General features: G+C 37.1%; 1 protein-coding gene across 3 annotated transcripts in view; it reads right to left on the reverse strand.

Annotated features, from left to right (window-relative positions):
* Positions 1 to 1,108: 1,108 nt before the first annotated feature.
* Positions 1,109 to 20,495, reverse strand: part of LOC127637610 (phosphatidylinositol-binding clathrin assembly protein-like) — a 90,503-nt gene continuing 71,116 nt past the window's right edge. Inside the window, exons 14-21 of one of the 3 annotated variants that reach the window (XM_052118794.1) lie at positions 20,178 to 20,294; positions 18,797 to 18,925; positions 18,484 to 18,514; positions 16,703 to 16,853; positions 15,516 to 15,539; positions 9,272 to 9,328; positions 6,283 to 6,399; positions 1,109 to 6,051 (exon numbers count right to left, since the gene is read on the reverse strand). In XM_052118794.1, the coding sequence (XP_051974754.1) occupies positions 6,037 to 6,051; positions 6,283 to 6,399; positions 9,272 to 9,328; positions 15,516 to 15,539; positions 16,703 to 16,853; positions 18,484 to 18,514; positions 18,797 to 18,925; positions 20,178 to 20,294 (641 nt within the window). In that variant the 3' untranslated portion in view covers positions 1,109 to 6,036. Of the gene's footprint in view, positions 6,052 to 6,282; positions 6,400 to 9,271; positions 9,332 to 15,515; positions 15,540 to 16,702; positions 16,854 to 18,483; positions 18,515 to 18,796; positions 18,926 to 20,177; positions 20,295 to 20,495 lie in introns of all 3 variants that reach the window. The other 2 variants (XM_052118962.1, XM_052118876.1) reach the window with 2 other exon arrangements.

Raw genomic sequence — 20,495 nt, forward strand, 5'->3', positions numbered from 1 at the left:
CAATGCATGAGTCATATGAACTACTTTAACAGTTTTAATGGTTCTTATAGTCATTTTTTGAGCTTGACAGATTTTGATCGGACTCATCGTCGGACTGATAACGTTCCGTTTTAAAAGTTCGGTATCGGAGCCGATACAGACCCAGGTAACGGATCGGTGCATCCCTGCTAAGAACAATTGTAAACTTATAAAAAGCTGCCTTCATAATATAGTTGACTCTTGCCTTGATGTATGTCAGTGTGTGGCTTTTTTGCTCAAAAGATAACAAAATGTGATAGTGAAAATTTACTTTGAGGGTAGAATACACAAATTATTCTTAATAGGGTTTTTAATTTGTTGTTTTAAATCAACATAACCACTGCTAGAGATGACACATTTGCACAATTGTAATTTTGAGTAAAATTACTACTGAGATAAACACTTGGTTTCATCCATTGAACTTTCCCATTGCACAAAAGGTTCTTCATAATAGAAAAAAAAAAAAAAACAGTTTTTAGACAACAAAAAGTTTCTTCAAAAATGGTTCTAATATGGTATTGCTGTGAAAACCCTTTTTAGGAGCTTTATTTTAAGCGTGCACACTTGTGACAACTTCCCTGTATGACAACAAGCCCGTCTCCCCAAGACTGTTCATCATTAATTGCTGCTATCTGTTGCTTTCATGATTCTAATGTTGTGGGAGGTTGCCAAGGCACTGCTACATTATTTGGCTGCTAGGATGTTCTGGGTGGTTGCTTACTGGCTCAAGAAGCACACCTCTCCCCATCAAGCCGCATGATTTGAGGTAGCTACCTAGCATAAACGGTATAGGAAGTGTGAATTTAATTCTTATGGCGTATTTAGATCCCTAACCTTAAAAGCAATTGTGATACTTGCCTCTGTTAGGTAACAGCTAGGGCTGAGATAAGAGTAAGAAGCACAGAGCTATACACTGGATGCACAATATATCTTAAAATCGAGGAGACACAATCTACAAAAGTGAGGAATCTTGATGCAATCAATAAACATGTTGCAGTAGAGAACCCTTGAAGAATGGAATTAGATACAAGTCCTGACTGCATGAATGAATAATATAAATTTAGAATAAGTTGTCCAGATTAAATCTGTTAAAAATGTCCTTTATTAAGAAATTGGAGAGTGCGAGCGTTAAATCCATTTATTCACGAGGCATTCACTCAGGTTAGAGGCTTGCAAACATACATTTTCTTCACAGATACAGTCAACATAACAGAGACATAATGAAAGAACTTACAAAAAACTGAGTCAAGCAAAAAGCAAGAAAGAATTAATGTAACAGATCAGCACAACCAATCACTGATAAACCATAAGAAAAAAAACAAAACGATACACACTGAACCCGTCCATCACTACAACAACAACTGCTTACTAAAACAAAAACAGCATCATATTTAATTTAACATTACATGGAACTGTGAAACTTTTCCAGGCATGTCAGATACAAAAACATGCAAGAAAAACAGGTACAAATTAACCCAATCGAGAAAAAACCCCCAAAACAAATTCAATCCATCAGATCTCTTGGTCCTGGGTTGAGTGTCTCATTGAAGCGTTCTGAAGAGAGTTCAGGAGAAACTGGCATCATTAGATCTTTAACTTCAACCAGTGCTGCAGGTTTCAAGAAGCTCACAGGGAAACCAAAGGCAGTTGAACATGAAAGATCATTTTGAGGGTTGTTGTTTCAGATTTAGTTACAGATTAAAGGTTTTCACCATTGACTGATAAAAGCGTTCTACTGACTTAGAGATGATGTGCGAGTGCCATAATGTCTGATGCCCTTTTCCCAACATGACATATTTGAAGGAGAACCAGGATGTGCCTGCTCGGTGATTGAGCTTTGATAGTGAAATCAGATTGAATGTCTGGCCACATATTTAAAATAGTCCTAGAAACACATTGATGTCAGTCCGAATCATTTCTAAGTGTTAAAGTGTAATATTAACATGACCATACAAGTCTCTAGAGACAGAGTTGACCATTTCATCATGTAGATGGATGGAACAGCCAGATCAGTTTGACCTAGTGGGACTTGCTCCAAAGAGGGGGAAAAGGCCAACAAACTGTATCGTGTTTTCGTCCAGCATCTCTTTCCGTACATTACAACCAGCTTTAATTCCTGTTTATTTTGATTTCACCAAGTCTTAAAACAGAAGACAAAGAAACATTGGTTGATTGTTCCTAGTTGAGTCCATCTCTAAAAAAGCTTAAGTAATAATCAGGTGGAGAACCCGTGAGATTCAACAGAACTCACACTGACAGACATGGAAATACAAGACAGCACTGCACAAATCTGACCAGGTATTTAAAACGTGCATTCATTAAAAACTCTGCATAATGGGCCGTGAGCAGGCATGAAGTGCAATTTCAAAAGGTTAGAGAAAAACAAAACCAATCATCCAAACGCAGCTAAAATGAACTCCAATCGCTTCCTGCTTGTGATTTAATGTGGCTTCAAGCGAATGAGGTGAATCAGATGTCTCATATGGCAGACAAGAAAACTAAAAACGCATACTCAGCAACTTAGGAATGAAAAATGACTATTTATGTCAATGAAAGCCAGACAAAAATGAAAAGGATAAATGAAACAATCCCATGATTTCTACATTTTCACCAATGATGAATAAAATACTTATGGGCTGCTTAAATAAAACAATTGTACAGTTGGGAAATCAGCATAAAAATCGAGGTTTGCTTTCTCCTTTTTTTTGGCATTTGGTGATGAATGGAAAAAAATGTAAGTTGCAGCCTTCCTCTCCAGGGCTGATAGACAGGGATGACTAGACTTCTAAATATAAATGCAGTAAATAAACAGCAGTAAAAAGCTGAAAAATAAAAAAATAAATGTATATATCCAAGTAGCTTTGGTGCGTAAAAATCCACTTTTGCACTTTGTGGCCTCTTACTGAATTTCTGCAGATTTGTTCTATCTCCTTGGATTATAAATATAAATGCAGGAATAGAAAAATAAAAGGATAAAAATATGAAAATAAGAATGTATATGCAGAAATGCACACGCACTCAACACATGATGCAGCAGGCAAATATCCCACTGATAACAATAATTTGGATGTATAACAAAAGCATGCACATCTTTTGAAGTCAGAGGAGTCCGACAGCTCCCTGACAACGCAAATGTGAAAAGCACCCTGAACACCAATTTATTATACTAAAATTCCCCACTAGAGGTTCAGGACTTGTGGTTCATGCTGAAACATTGGTTCTGAGAGGCCACTGCTGAGGCCACTACCTAAAGCAGTCCCACAACAATGGCACAATTTGTATGCTGCTAAAGACATCAGTACAACAAATGAAAATGAACATGGGGGAAGACTTGCCTTTTTTCCCACCCATTCCTGATCTCATTCAGTCCATTAAAACGTCTTCAAAAAGATATAAATGCATTGTTGATCTTGACGAATCACCTGACTTTTAAAGGAATGTTTTCCGGGTTCATTACAAGTGAAGCTCAAGCAACAGCATTTGTGGCATACTGTTGATCACCACACAGATCATTTAAACTTGCCCCTTTTTATAATAAAGATCCCACTTTATATTAGATGTCTTTAACATGTACTAACATTTAAATACATACAATAATTATTTTGTATCTACAGGTTTTTCTTTGCTAAATTCTCACAAGATCAACGTTTTCTGCTACTGAGGATGAGGTACTGAAAGTGTAGATTTGAGTAAAGTTAAGGGTAGGGTTAGGTTAACAGTGTAACGACAAATGTAAATAAATGCTGGTACTTTAATAGCAAGTACAAGGCAACATCACAAATGAAAATAATAAGTGCATTGTACCAAATGCTAAAGTACATGGTAGTAAAAGACACCCAGTACTGTATATATACACAGCGTCTATCTATCTATCTATCTATCTGGTTACACAGTTACAATGGAAGTGATTGGGGCCAGTCTGTAAAATGTTAAAATTAACATTGCTATAGGTATTGCTTACTAACCTGACCTGTAAGTTTATATTCAATATTTATTCAACTTTGATTTAAGAATGAAACCTTGTAATCTTGGTAATGGATGTAACTTCAAACATATATGGCGTGCAAGCGTAAAATCATGTAAATGTTCTCAACTTTAGGCTGTACTTCTGAATTGATCTGTATTTTATTGTTCATAGACTGCCCCATTTCACTTCTATTGTATGCAACTTACTGTAACCGCAATTTTTTAATTTTAATAAACAAGACATGAGCTTTTAAATATTTTTGTGGTGAATCAACACTATGCCACAAATGCTGAAGATTGAGTTTAATTTGTATTGAACTCAAAACATTCCTTTAAGACTGTAATGCACATGACTGATGACATTACAATGGAAATGCACATTTTATAAACGGATATAACATGATGGGAGTTCTAAAGGGGGCTACAACATTTTCCCTGCTTCTGCATGAACAGTTGCCATACTGCATACACTCCTCTCCTTGGCCATCTCTTTCCTGAGGGAAATGGAGGCGTAAAGATAGAGACTTCTTAACGACACCAAATAAACCTCATTTAAAACCACACAACCACATCTCTGTTCAATCCATGCAGAAATCCTGAACAATATCACTGAACACCATAAGAATGTATTCAAGCAGGAATTACAGGATGACGTGAAGGCTGGATTAAGGATAAAAGGGATGTTAGGGGGACAGAAAGTGCTTTGGCTGCACAAGCAAAATAAAGATACCCTGCTTAACAGAGCCTCACATTGAGGAGCTGCATAAAACTGATTTCAAGCTATTGATTTTGGCATTGGCAAACACTGATAAGAGCATCCCTCCGTACAGTGATGTTAGGGGCAGTACACTGGTTAGTTTATGGCATTTCAACAACTCAATCATAAATGTACATAATTTGGCAATATAAACACAGACCATGGTTTTGATGTCATTCTATTAAATTTAAAAATAACATGCTTCCAGAAAATCAAAAAAGAATAGAAAGAAAACCCTAATTAAGAGTTTATTCAATAGGGTTAGATGCCCTGTACCATTCTCCAATGCTTCTTTCACACACACTCTCTCTCTCTCAGAGTCTCTCTGGGTGGTAGAGGTGGGAGTGACCTCAAAGTGAGAGGTGTAGTTATAAATGCATGACATGCTTGATAACACACAGCAGAGCAGGAGCAGATATGTTTATCAGTGTCTTGGGAGTGACAAAACAAGGTGGGAGGAAAGTGAGAGGGGGCTCATTATGTAACACGTCCAGAATGACACTATGGCAAAGTGGATGTTTGTGTATGTGCAAGACCACCATGTCTGAAATAGCGACCCCCATACCAGAATGAACACATTAGGATTGACTGACCATTTACAACAGAAGCCATCAGTAACAGTGAGATGTATTAATTGTTAACATTATACTACTAATGTTCTAGATATAAGAGACCAGCTCAACGCTATATTTCTGTTACACATAAATGCACAAATGAGGGTATTGAGCACCTTATACAAGGGGTCACAAATGATTTTCTTGTGTTGGGCATTGCATAAATTAGTCGTTCAAATATATGTGACATTTATGATCTAGAAACCTACACATACTGCTTTGGCCAATGCAGGTTAAGGGCATATATTGTATGGTGACATATCCATCTTTGTTGTGAAAATAGCACAGGTATCTTAGCATTAGCGTGCAAAAAGTGACAGTAAAACAAAGTCCTCTGTGCTGAGCTTCATATCCAATTCATACTAATTCTTAAGTAAAAGAGAGTTCTCTGTGAATGGTAATTTACTACTGGCAATAAAAGCCACGATTCCCATGATGTATCACACCTGCCAGTAGATACAGTGCCCCAGGAAATAAATGAAGCTCTAGAGATGAAAAATGAAACACTCGTTTGGTGTGCGTGTATGTGTATGTGAGCCATATCAGACAAAGCATTCTCGACACAAACACATTCCTCTCCATTTGTCTGTCTCTCCCTTTTATTTGGTGGTAGTTGGATCCTCCTCTCACTGGCTCTGTGATGCTTTCAGCGGTCTTGTTTGTCACTTTGCTGAAGTGCTACTACATGAACTGCATCTGCACAGAGACATACAGAGAATTAGAAATGTGAAAAAACTGCATCAAATCTTACAGTAAATCATAGGGGGGGGGTTCTACTGGAAGGGAGCTGTGTTTGTGTGCTTTTCAGTGTGTTTGATACACTTCACACAACTGTAGCTTAACTTCAATCTGAAAGCTACACAGAGTTTAAATGTTAAGCTGGGTATTTTCAAGAATGAGTGTGTGTGTGTGTGTGTGTGTGTGTACCTGGGCTCCAGGGATGGGGGTGAAGGGGTTAGATGGTCTGAGAACCGGCTGGTTGTACAACATGGGCTGCTGGGCCATCACTGGAACCCCTCCAATCTGTCCCAGATGAGTAGGGACCTAAAATCCCCCAAACAAATCACTCTCCATTAATCTTCTTTTTAGGTAAGCAGAACATCTTCTAAGTTCATATTTTCGCAGATTTTTATGAGAGCTGTCAATCGATTAAATACTAAATAATTACATAAGCTGATTAGTTAATCCAAATGAATTGCATTTGTGGAAATATGCGTCCAAATACAGATATTCAATATATAATTATCAAATTACTTACACATATAATACATATAACAGGGATGTGGATCAATTAAATTTGAACTGATTAAACGCAGTGTTTTGTGATTAATCGTGATTAAATTATGGTATATTATACAACAAACATTACAAAAAAATCATAAATATATTTACTTTATACTTTGACTCAAAGACCTTGGAAGAAATTGGTTGATAATTATTTTAATGAATATGTATGTTAAAACTTTGTTTTCTTTTTTTTGCAGAGCTAGACACATTTTTACAGGTATTAATCTTTGATACAAGTATATCATATGTATCATGCCATAAAATCAGTGGACATGTAAATCATCAAAATCATCTGGTGTTTCTAGTGGACTTTTGTTTGTTTTTTGTTTTTTTTAATAATAGGATTAAATGGGCAGTTTCAATTCATATCAAACTTTTATTGGCAAGAGAAATTTGAGTGTACATTGCCAATACATACTGAATGTTGCCGTTTAGTTTGCTGAAAATCTCAAAATTATAATTTTCTCTGGCTGCCAATCAGTCTCTATAAGTATATCTGTCAGCAGCTTATTGAACAGAAAGGTCCTTCAGTCTCTATCACGCACATGCTGGATCTCTCTCATGCAGTTTCGCTTTTGACACTGGTTCAGATGAGACTGAATGAACACTTTCGGGCGATGCGAAGGGATACAGTATGGCAGCTTGCCTGTATCTCTTGCACACCTGGTTCACCGCTTGCAGGTAAAGCATTTATTCTCTGTACGGTAAATGCGTTCCTGTGTTTATTATGCCCAGGGCATGCGTAGCGCATAATGAATGATTATACTTCTGCATCGAACCTACGCCGTAGGCGCTAATGCGTTGGTTTGCATTTATAGTTCTGCATTGATGTGTCTTTCTGCGAGTACACAGCCAAATGCTAACTATATGTTTCATAAATAAAAAAAAGAAATGCAAGCAATGTAATTTCTGGATTCAATAGTATTTATTAATTTATTGTAGCATTAAAAATGAGTTCAAAGTATGAGAACACGTTGAAATCTAGGTACATATATTATTTATTATACGTATTCCCTGCTATTGAAGGCAGAGTTGCTTGCATAATACATAAATATTTTGGCATACTTTTGACGTTCCATGATGAAAGTCAAATTATTTAATAACTACTTGCCTGAATAACAAAAAAAGAGGGTTGATTTAAATACTTTACAATGCATATGGGCAATATAACAACTCTTACCAGGTGCTTTTTAATTTGCTGACTAATTAGAAGTGTTCCATAATTTATCCTTATTGAATAAATTATGAAATATGATTATTTATTGTTCACTTCTGTACACATACCGTCAAGCATAAGGTAAAATCATCATGCCGATCGGAAAGTTCACGAGTAGAAAACAAAACATTATTTCACTCACATATCAAATTAATATCAAGTAAGGGCCCAGAGAAAAAAGCTTGAAGCTGTAAACAGATATCGTTTGTCAGTTTCACTTGTAACTTCATAAAATACAAACAGAATAAAAAAATAAAAAAACAGCAGATGCTCCTGATTGAGACAATTCCTTTAACAGTTATGAGTCAAAATAAAATGCGATATGATGCATATATATTACAATAATCTTGGATAAAATGCGACGCTTTCACAGACATCATTGATATCATCCTGGGAAGCTCTGGTTTAAGTCGATCAATCACAGCGGTTGTGGTCTGTGTTGACACGTAATACAAAAATGGACACTGTCTTAATTGCGTTAACGTTTTAAACTAAAAAATATTAATAGCAGAAATTAACATTCAATTTCACCAGTTCTAGGATATAATAATCCAGATAATTCCAATTTTGTGGAAAATCGGCTAAAGCACTGGTTAGACCATTAAAGGGGCTTTAGAAGTCAAAATATTGTTTGTTTTATTTCTAATATCACTGAACAAAGTCTAACTGACCTACTGTCTACAGCGGTTCATTTTGCATTTGAGTTAATCAATTTGTCCAATGAAGAATGTTCACATGGATTTGAGAGTTGTGTTCACAGGACATGTTTTTGCATTCCTACACTATATTTATGTACATATGTATCAGCATCAGACGCATGCTTCTTGCTGTGGTTGTAGTGTGTTTCAATGTTATCAAGCTCTTGTCATAAGCGCTGCGTTTTTAGAATGCTGTGTGAATTTAAATGCAATTTGAAACTTTGAACAAGTTGTTTTAATCTTTGAACAGCTGTCGGTTTGTTGCCTGTACAGCTGGAGTTGTGCTGACTGCCCCTTGCTGACTGAGTCTCAAAAAACAAACAAACATAAGGTTGGTACTTCAAGCTTGAAATGCTCCATTGGTAGAAAAAGTCCTCATTACAGTCCTCACACAAGGGGCATGATTAACTGCACTTATGTTTTTTTTAAATATAACTAATCACACTGAATAAAAGCACTGAATTGACAGCCTTTTATATTTTCTGAAAAAGTGGTGCTTGCCTGAGCAAAAGTCCCTTCCACAGTGCTTGGTGGAAGGGACTTTATATGTACCTTGGTTGCTAAGGTATTCTGGGTGATTGCTTAATGGCCCAATTCAAAAGAGCCCACTTCATTGTCTTCATGATATTGTTGACCCTAGATATATATAGACTTTGTCCTTCAATCCAAGTCTATGGAATTTATTCTTCTGTTAAATTTTGGTGAAAATACTCACCATTCCATACACAGGCACGTGAGGTGTTGTCATTGGAAACGCCATGGGAGCAGGAGCCTGCTGGGAGAAAGAAATCGTATTATACCTCTGATGTTCAAATCTTCACTTCTGGAGCAAAAAAAAAAAAAGACATGCCCACACTACCAAACATTTTAAAGTGTCCAAAATACCTGTTTTCCATTAATTTGGTCTTGGGCAAATAAATCACCTCTCATCATAGCAACGCTGGCATCTATCTATGTGTCTGTCCAACTATGCTTTGAATTTGCTTTCCCCAAAACATACAGTAAGAATGCATCAACTAATCTGAATAACTATCATACACTTAAAACCTAAACCTCAGAATCAGTTCTTTGATCCTCGTGATGAACATGACAAGCATTGATTTCTACGAGGTGAAATGTATCATAAGCAAGTTACGTAAACTGCAGCCCCCAAACACACAGATTTGAACAAGTCTAGTTTGCAAGTCAAAGTTCCAAAAGATGAATACATCAAATGCTACAGAAAGGGGATGAGTGACCAAACAAACATCAATATGTCAAAGGAAACCTTTAGTGTTACTCTGGATATTAGGTCTGGATATAAGTTTATTTCTTTTGAACTGATAATGCTTAATGTGACATCGTCATACATAAATAAAAACATCTTTGTCATCTATCGTTCTTGCAACAGTATATAGACCACCATTCTTAATTCCTTATTGAGAATTAGCTTATTTTCTCTCAGATCTAGTAGTTGCTGTGGATAGTTAAGCGTCGGTGACTTCAACATCCACACAGATAACAGATACACTGGGATTACTGGGATACAGTGTAATTAATGTTGATGAAATTCTGTGAGACATTTCTCAGATCATTACCTTATCTCTTGTATGCTGCAATTAGCAAAGGTCACTCAATCTATGCAATGTTATCATTCAGGTAGAACTATTCTTTCAACTACTAGCTTTACTAATAATCTTCCAGATTTGTCTCAAATACTCCGAATGCCAAAAAGTTCATTAGAACTTGAAAATATGGATACAGTCTTCTCTAGCACTCTAGATAGTGTCACCACCCTTCAATTAAAGAAAGTTAGAGAGAAATATCCTGCACCATGGTACAATGATCACACTCCTGCTCTCAAGAGAGCAGCTTGGAAAATGGAGCGTAAGTGGAAGAATACAAAATTAGAGGTATTTCACGGTGCGTGGAAGGATAGTGTCTCTAACTACAGACAGGCTCTAAAAACTGTCAGGTCTACATATGAGCAATCTCAGAAAATAACCACAACAATCCTAGATGTTTATTCAGTGCTGTGGCTAAATTGGTTAGGAATAAAACTTCTATTGATCCAGATATTCCATCACAGCATAGAAGTAATGATTATTAATTTCTTTACTGATAAAATCAAAATGATCAGAAACAAAATTGGAATTACGCATCCGTCTGCCACAGCACCCCAGAAAACTTAAATTATTCCCTATGTGCAACTTCAATCCTTCGCTGTTATCGGTCGGAAGAACTAACAAAAATGATCAAAACATCAAAATCAACAACATGTTAGACCCAATACCGAGGTGTTTCTAGTAATATCAGAACCTCTTATTATTATTAACTCCTCATTATCCTTAGAGCATGTCCCAAGAAAATTTAAACTGGCTGTTATCAAACTGCTTATCAAGAAACCACAGCTTGATTCAGGAGAATTTAATAATTATATTTAATATATTTAAATTTAAATTTGAAAATACTAGAAAAGGTAGTGTCCTCCTAACTATATTAATTTTTACAGAGAAATGGAATATATGAAGAATTTCAGTCAGGATTTAGGCCCCATCATTGTACAGACTGCACATCAGAGTTACAAATGACTTGCTCTTATCATCTGATCACGACTGCATTTCTCTTCTAGTGCTCCTAGATCTTAGTGCTGCCTTCATGACATTCTCTTGGATAGGCTTGAAAATTATGTTGGCATTTGTGGACAGGCATTAGCTTGGTATCGGTCCTACCTTATCTCTGACCGCTACCACATTGTGTAAAAGAGGAACTGTCAGATCAAATTAAAGTTATGTAGTACCACAGGGATCAGTTTTAGGTCCTCTCCTTTTCTACCCATATATACTCCCCCTGGGAGATATTATCAATAATCATGGAATTAGTTTTCACTGTTTTGCCGACCATACCCAAATTTATATTTCTTTGATACCTGATGAAATTTCACAATTTTCCAAATTAGCAGTATATAAATTATATCAAAGAGTGGATGGTTAAAAAATGTATTTCTAATCATTTCCGATAAAACAGAGGTCCTAACAAAAATAAACAAAAATAAGACGCTACAATTTAATCAGTCTCTTGAAGCAAAACAATTAGGTTATCATTCATCAGTTTATGATTTAAAGACTAGATTATTGTAATGCATTACTAGGATGTCCTGCAGGTTTATTAAACTTCAGTTGGTTAAAAATGCAACAGCTAGAGTGCTGACTAAAACCAAGAAATATGATCATATCAGCCTCATTTTATCTGTATTTCATATTAATTTTAAAATTCTGTTAATTACTCACAAAGCTTTGAATGGTTTCGTTCCAAAATACTTAAGTGACATTCTATCATGCTTTAATCTATCACGCTCACTACGATTCCAAAACTCTGGCCTCAAAAGGAGGGAGATTATTTTCATTTTTGGCTCCTAAACTATGGAATAGTTTTCCTAGCAGTATTAAGATCTCAGACACACTCTCCCAGTTTAAGACTAAATACTAGTCTATTCAGCCAGGCATACACACAATTTATTGGGTTTGCCGGAACCGAAAACACTACTCTTATTCTTTAACCATGCTTTAAAGTAAATGGCATCTATGCTAATATTATTCTATTTCTTTCTGTCTAAACCTCAGGATTATATCATAGACATGGGATTTTTCATCAGTTCACCAAAATTACCTGCCATAAGCTTCCAGCCAGACTTCGATGCTCCTCACTGAATTATACCTATATCAACTTTGTCAAAGGAGGGACAACACTCTCTTAAACAAAAAACTAAAACGAAATGCATACAGTGCTGTGAAATGTATTTGCCCCTCCCTGATTTATTCTGTTTTTGTGTATTTTTCATACTAAATTGTTTTAGAGCTTCAAACGAGATATAACATAAAACAAAGGCAACCTGAGTAAACACAACAAATTTCAAATATATATATTATTGAAGCAAAAAGGTTATCCAACACAAACTCAGCAACAAAAAGAAACGTCCCTTTTCCAGGACACTGTATCTTAAAGTAACTTTATACAAATAACTTTACAGATCTTTATTGTAAAGTTATTTGTTGTTTAAGGTTTAAACAATGTTTTCCATGCTTGTTCAATGAACCATAAACAATTAATGAACATGCACATGTGGAACGGTTGTTAATACACTAACAGCTTACAGACGGTAGGTAATTAAGGTCACAGTTATAAAAACTTAGGACACTAAATAGACCTTTCTACTGACTCTGAAAAACACCAAAAGAAAGATGCCCAGGGTTCTTGCTCATCTGCGTGAACGTGCCTTAGGCATGCTAAATCGAGGCATGAGGACTGCAGATGTGGCCAGAGCAATAAATTGCAAAGTCCGTACTGTGAGACGCCTAAGACAGCGTTATAGGGAGACAGGAAGGACAGCCGATCATCATTGCCGTGGTAGACCACGTGTAACAACACCTGAACACGATCAGTACATCCAAATATCACACCTGCGGGACAGGTACAGGATGGAAACAACAACTGCCCGAGTTACACCAGGAATGCACAATCCCTGAGAATAGGCTGAGAGAGGCTGGACTGAGGGCTTGTAGGCCTGTTGTCAGGCAACTCCTTACCAGACATCACCGGCAACAATGTCACCTATGGACACAAACCCACCTTCGCTGGACCAGACAGGACTGGCAAAAAGTGCTCTTTACTGATAAGTCATGGGTGATGGTCAGACTCGTGTTTATCATCGAAGGAATGAGCGTTACACCGAGGCCTGTACTCTGGAGAGGCAAGACAGGAATGTCAGTGTTCTGCCATGGCCAGCGAAGAGCCCGGATCTCAATCACATTGAGCACATCTGGGACCTTTTGGATTGGAGGGTGAGGGCCAGGGCCATTCCCCCCAGAACTGTCCGGGAACTTGCAAGTGCCTTGGAGTAAGAGTGGAGTAACATCTCACAGCAAGATCTGGCAAATCTGGTGCAGTCCATGAGGAAATGCACTGCCATAATTAATGCAGCTGGTGGCCACACCTACTTTTGACCCCCCGTTCAGGGACACATTCCATTTCTGTTGGTCACATGTCTGTGAAACTTGTTCAGTTTATGTCTTAGTTGCTTCATCTTTTTATGTTCATACAAATATTTACATGTGTTAAGTTTGCTGAAAATGAATGCAGTTGAAAGTGAGAGGATGTTTCTTTGCATGAACATGCTGATGTTTCTGTATTCCAAACAGTTCCACTTTCGACTCAGTCCACAGACCATTCTCCCAAAAGGTTTGAGGATCATCAAGGTGTGTTTGGCAAAATTCAGCCAAAATGTTCTTCTGGGTTAGCAGTGGTTTTCGCCTCGCCACTCTTCCATGGATGGCATTTTTGGAGTCATAACAGTGTCTTTTATTGATGCGAGAGAGGCCTGCAGTTCCTTGGATGTTGTCCTTGCCTTTTTTGTGACTTCCATTTGGAGATAATTGCTCTCACTGTGGTTCTTTGGAGTCCCAGAGCCTTTGAAATAGCTTTGTAACCCTTCCCAGACTGATGTATATCAATCACCTTTTTCCTCATTATTTCTAGAATTTCTTTGACCTTGGCATAATGTACTACTGGGTGAGACCTTTTAGTACATCATGCAGCTGTAAAAGTTCTATTTAGGTGTTGATCTGATTGAACAGGTCTGACAGTAATCAGGTCTGGGGTGTGTCTAGTCCAGCTGAACCCCATTATGAATGCAGTTTCATAGATTTGGGGATTTAGTAACTGAGAAAATACTTTTTCAGGCCCAGTTGGTATTGGATAACTTTTTTGCTTCAATAAAAAAAACATTCTCATTTAAAAACTTTATTTTGTGTTTACCCAGATTGCCTTTGTTTTATGTTAGATTTTGTATGTTTCAATTTAGTATGAAAAACACAAAACTAGAAGAAATCAGGACGATACTTATTCAAAGCACTTTAGAAAATTGATTAACCACTAACAAAATCCTTCATTGGCTAAAATCAAAGGCCATTGAATCTTTGCTCAGTTAATTCGGAATGACTAAAAGGACTTTAACTCAAAATAATTTTTTTAACCATTGACCCACAACACTTAGTTTAATAATTGTAACCACTAATAGTTCTAAACTAATATTGGCATTATATTAATTCATTTTTAAGTTATACCATAATTTAAATTTACATCTGCTTTGAAACAATGCCTGATATGAAAATCGCTATATAAATAAATTTGACTTGAAATCAACATACGACTTTCACTCATGCCTGATAAAAGCAGTAGTATGTTGAAAGGAAAGAGGGTTATGAATATCAGAGTAAAGGCCTGAGCTTTTTTTTTTCAGAATTCATTTATTTATTTAAATTAAAACAATGCATCCTTATAGGCACCTTCAAAACTGTGGAATTTTTATTTTTTCTTCTTTCTTCGCACAGCTAAAACAAATTAAATCATTGACCAGTAAGTAAAAATATCTGGGTCATGTGTAAAAAGCAAAAATTTGAGTTGCGTTTGTTGGTACTAGAAATTTTTTTTTATTAATTTTTGTGAACAATCTTAATTATGTGTAAGGTCAAGTAAACACCTTAAACTGTGTTCTTTTATCAGGCAAAGGCCATAATATGTTTAAGCAAATAGCATAAACCAGATTTTGCTCTGCATGTCCAAGTCTTTGCCAGAATTTAGGTGGCTGCATTTTATCAATGTCTGTTTATGTATTGACGTCAGAACCAGAGAAAACTATTTAAAATTTTAAATCTCGCGCAAACCCTGTTTTCTTCCATGGGAGGGTTTTTTTAAATGAGCTGACTTTTCAGCATTATCAGCGTGCTGTTGTGGATACTGTGCAAACACTCAGTGAGAACTGGACTATAGAGGTAGAGATAAAAAAGAAAGAAAGAAATAAGGTCTGGAAGGGAAGTAGTGTGAATGTGAGAGAAATGCAAGTGAACAAGAGATTCAGTCCCTCTCAATTGATACTCCAGGGTATTTAATCTAGAAAAATGTCAGTTATAGGAGGTACTTACATAACCAGTATAGAACATTCCAGTCTGCTGGGTTAAGCACGAGAAAGAGGATTGAGAGAAAGACAGAAACAGAGAGAGGAAAGGTGAAGATGTAAGACAAGAAAAGAAAAGATGAGGCCCACAAGAAGAGGTGAAGACACAGAGACATTAAAGGTTAGTCATTCACTCATTAACAGGCATCTGTTCTCTCAGCTCTTGTAGTTCAAAAATCCACAATTTATTCTGAACCCCCAGAGTGAGAGAGAGGACATAAACACATGTAAACCGTTAAAACTCATCTCCTCCCCATCTCCAAACACACTAAAATCCCACCTGTCCAGGCGGATCAATAGCACAGCTTAAGAACAGGAAGTAAATACACTCACACTCATTTCCTAAGGCTACACAACATGTCAGAATAGCAGAGAGCTCGGTCTCATTTTATCTTGATTCTTACAGAATTGAACTTCTAAATATTAGTCTATAAAAATTTATATTTTGGATATATATATTATATTGAAGTATGCAATTGTAAAATATTTCTGTCCAAAATCCTTCACTTTCATGTTACTTTAAGGCTCTCCGATTAAACCCACGAGCCCTTATTTTGCAAGAAGAAAGACCTTTGATAATGTGTGTTTCTTCATTATATCATCTCCTTAGATATAGAGTAACAGTGTGAGACAGGGCTGCTCAGTGTCATTGAATGTCATTAACACTGCGTGTATGAACCAACAATGACTAATTTAATTTGTCATTACACGTTCGTTAAATTTAAGTGAAACCGGTACACTTTGCACACACTAAAATCCTTGTTTATATTTTATGTGGCGCGTGCATCACAGCGCTTCAAGACTGGTTCAGAAGCAGTTAATCTGCACATGCTCTTCAAGAGCTGCACTCCGCTGTGTGGCTCAGTGTGACTGAATGTTGAATGAGACACTCAATTGCAGCGATCATTCCTTTTTTGGACATTCAAAATATAAAATAAGATTGTAATGTAAATGCGCAATAATCACAGTTGTCTCCAATAACCATGGTCAGACAATTATTTAATAAACATGACAGGTCTAGCCATGTGATAAAATGCATTAGTGTGTGCATGTAACTATTAGATAAGATGCAAATAGATGCATCGATATTAGTGTGTGAATTAGCAAATTCCTGTGAATGAGTGTATTTGCACATGTGTTTGCATGTGATCTTACCATGTGTGGCACGGGCATGGCTGTAGGTGGCATGGCAGCAGGCGGTAATGGGGCAGGACTCCAGGCAGTGGTGTTGCTCGTGGTCTTTGAATACCAATTAGTGCCACCAGTCAACTTCTTCTCTCCAGGTTGAGTCCAATGCATATCAGATCTTCAAGAAAACACATACACACACACACACACACACACACACATGCACATAAAGCAGAAGTGAGAACCAATAAGTTAGACAATGGGTCTCATTCACTAATAAATAAGTGAGCATATTTACGTTTCACAACAGGTGCGCTAATAAATTGATCTCAGGAGGAGCAATAACGCACATCATTTTTGTTACTCTAAAATAATAAATACTATAATAAAATCCCAATTCTGAAAAAGCTAGGACAGTATGGAAAATGCTAATAAAAACAAAAATGGGTGATTTGTAAATTTGATTCACCCTGTCCACCCGCACACTCTGCTTACACAGCCATGCACTTGTAATTCAGCAGTATGTGGATTGTCATTGCCCTGCTGGATGTAGGGAAATCCCTGATTTTGCTAAACTTTTTTACAGATCTTTCAGCATTAATGGTGCCCTCGCTGATGTTAAAGTTAACCATGCCATGAGCACTGTCACAACCCCATAACATGGCAGACACCGGCTTTTAGACATGACACTGATAACGGTTTGGATGGTCGTTTTCCTCTTTGGCCCGGAGAACATGATGGTTGTTGTTTGCTAAAAATATTTCAAATCTGGACACATCGGACCACAAAAAACTGATTTATTTTCCATCTTGGATGAGACCGAGCCCATAAAATTCAGCAGCATTTCTGAACAGTGCTGATCTAGGGCTTCTGCTTTGCATAGTAAAGTCTAACTTGCATCTGTGGATGCAGCAGCGAATGGTGTTGACTGACAAAGGTAAACCATTACAGATGCAGTATGGTTTTTAAGACAGTGACGTCTGAGGGATCAGACAGCATGCACATTCAGAAGTGGTTTTCGGCCGTGCCCTTTACGCACTTTTAACTATATTGCCCTTTAACTATGATGTGCACTGTAGAGGGGGAAATGCCCAAAATCCTTCCAAAGTGTCTTTGGGGAACATTTTTCTCAAAACGCTGTATTACTTGCTGATTCAGCTGTTGGCAAATCGGCAAGCCTCGACCAGTCCTTACTCTTGAAGGACTAGGCTTTTCTTGGAGGCTCCTCACAAACAATAAAACAATTGTCTCAGCTGTTTAACATATCCTGTTTCACATCATCTTGTTACTTCAACTCATCAGATTGTTATTTGTGCCAAATTGCCCCTTTCTCAGTTATAATGGAGCTTGTTGCAATTGTCTGAGTGAATATTTAAAAAAAAATTTTTTTAAATAATTACATTCACAAGGTAAAACATCAAATAATGTGTAGTGCTTTCAATATACAGTAGTATAGGGTGAACACTTTTTTTTTTTAATTATTTAGTTATTATTAGCATTTTCCATACGATCTTAATTGGGATTGTACTCTAAAATGACTTATTATCAGGTGACTAAGTTATTCAGTTTCTAATAATAGTGAAGATCGGGGCTAGTTAACATTCTGATTTTTGTGTACATGTGGTTTCAGCAGGTTCTGAGATTAATACTAAATTTAGAATAAAGCGTCAACTTATTGATCAATCATGATATCGTTAAGCATTTGCACAATGTGCATTCACATGGCTAGTGAATAAGGCCCACGGTCTGTTTATAAAACCTAAAGAATACAACCAGAATTTATTTAGATAATGAATCTGAATCCTCACTTTTTGCCTTGTGTTCCTCCAAACTGCAGGTCTGAAAAAGAAAGGGAGAGACTGGCTATTATAGCACAGCCTCACATCAGCTTAATACTGAAATACTTACAGCACTGGAGCCATTTCAACTTAATTTCACTCAAATTATTTTAAAATGGGTTAAATTCATCACTGTCCAGTAACAGTACACACACACACACACACACACACACACACACACACACACACACACAGTCTAGCACCATATGGCTGCTGACTCCGTTCATTACAAATAAAATAATGCCACACAAACAGACCAATAATGATGGGTTGAGAGACTCACTGCCTACGAGATTGGCCAGAGAGGAGTCTAGGTCATTGGCCAACAGTTTACTGCCTGTATGCACCGGCATTATAGGAGCCTGACTGTGAACTGTCACAGAGGGCTTCAACAAGTCTACTGCATCATAACCTGAAAAAAAGGCACAAGAGTGTAAATTATACTTCACTATGATTCAATAGTCATTTAACTATGAGAGAAAAATAATATATGTTTAGCTGCAGACTTGGAGAGTAAGCAGAGACAGAGGTGAGACGAAAGAGAGCAGGAAAGAGAAAGCGTGCTTGGGTCCTGCTGATGTTTGTAATGATGTGATCAACAGGGACGAGACTCTGAGAGGCCCATTTACTGCAAGACCTAGACAGAGCCAGAACAGGATGTGAGGAACAACCCTGAGATCTAAGATGAAATAATACTGCAATGGAAATTGGTCATCCCCTTGTTGTCTTCCCTTATCGCCCACAATATTCTCATTAGGAGGCATTGCAATTTTATTTAAATCAAAACAGACCCCTTTTACTTTCTTATTAATATACATTATTGGTCTTATTGTGGATGATTCTGCAGGGTTCCTAATTTCAAAGTAGTCTTTGTAATACCTCATCAAATACTTCTTTCATGTAACTTGTTCCACCTTATGAAATGACTTTAGTTTTCAGGAGATATAATCTAGGCGAGTGTGGTTCTTTACCAGGTGGCCAGAGTCCACTAGGGGGCCTCGGTCATCTTCCAAGGGGGCCTCAAGAGTTTCCCTTTTTTTTTTATTAGTTATATTAAAATACAATAGCTTCATTTAAATGTGTACATTAAGCTAAATCATGCTGTAGGCCTACAAAATATAACTGGTGTGTTTTCTTGGACAACATTTTCATCCTCTCCACAATCGACAATCTGTTCTGTTTTCAGATAAGGAGTGTAAAGACCCATTTAACAGATGGAGAAAAATGCCAGTCAGCACCCAGGCTCCAAGTTACACACACACACACACACACACACACACACACACACGCTGACAGATGAAGGGATGATGACAGACTGTCCTTAGCCACAGACCAGAAGAACAAGTGAGTGAGTGAGTGAGTGAGTGAGTGAGTGAGTGAGTGAGTGAGTGAGTGAAGAAAAAAAAATCCTGAGCGATTCCCCCAAGAACATTCGCAATCTCTTAAGAACCGAATCAGGCAGGCAGGTGCTACAGCTGGCTGCACAGTTTGTCTCTGTATTCCAGTGAAAAAGCACCACAAACTCATCACACAGCAAAACCAGCAGAATAGTTTTATTTTGGAGAGGTTACTTAGTTTTGCAGATATTAAGCACAGCAGCAGTAAGCAAAACCTTCAAAGATTAAGAAGCGCAGTTGTTAATTTACAATCGTGAAACATTTTACCAGCTGAGGGCTTCACGTCACAATTGGAAGCCTTAGTCCCAAAAACAGCATCAAAATCTACATTCATGGTGGGCATGGAAGCCATGGGGTGAAGAGTGCTGTTCTCTAGACCTGAGACTAACACACACATACACACAAAACACGCAAAGACAGAGATGTCATACATCTGGACACACAAGACATTGTAATTGTTGCTCTGAAAAATATCGATATACAGTGCATCCGGAAGGTATTCACAGCACTTCACTTTTTCCACATTTTGTTATGTTACGGCCTTATTCCAAAATTGTTTTTTTTTTTTTTTTAAATCACATGTGT

The sequence above is a fragment of the Xyrauchen texanus genome, chromosome 1 (genome assembly GCF_025860055.1).
Source record: "Xyrauchen texanus isolate HMW12.3.18 chromosome 1, RBS_HiC_50CHRs, whole genome shotgun sequence".
Lineage (NCBI taxonomy): Eukaryota > Metazoa > Chordata > Actinopteri > Cypriniformes > Catostomidae > Xyrauchen > Xyrauchen texanus.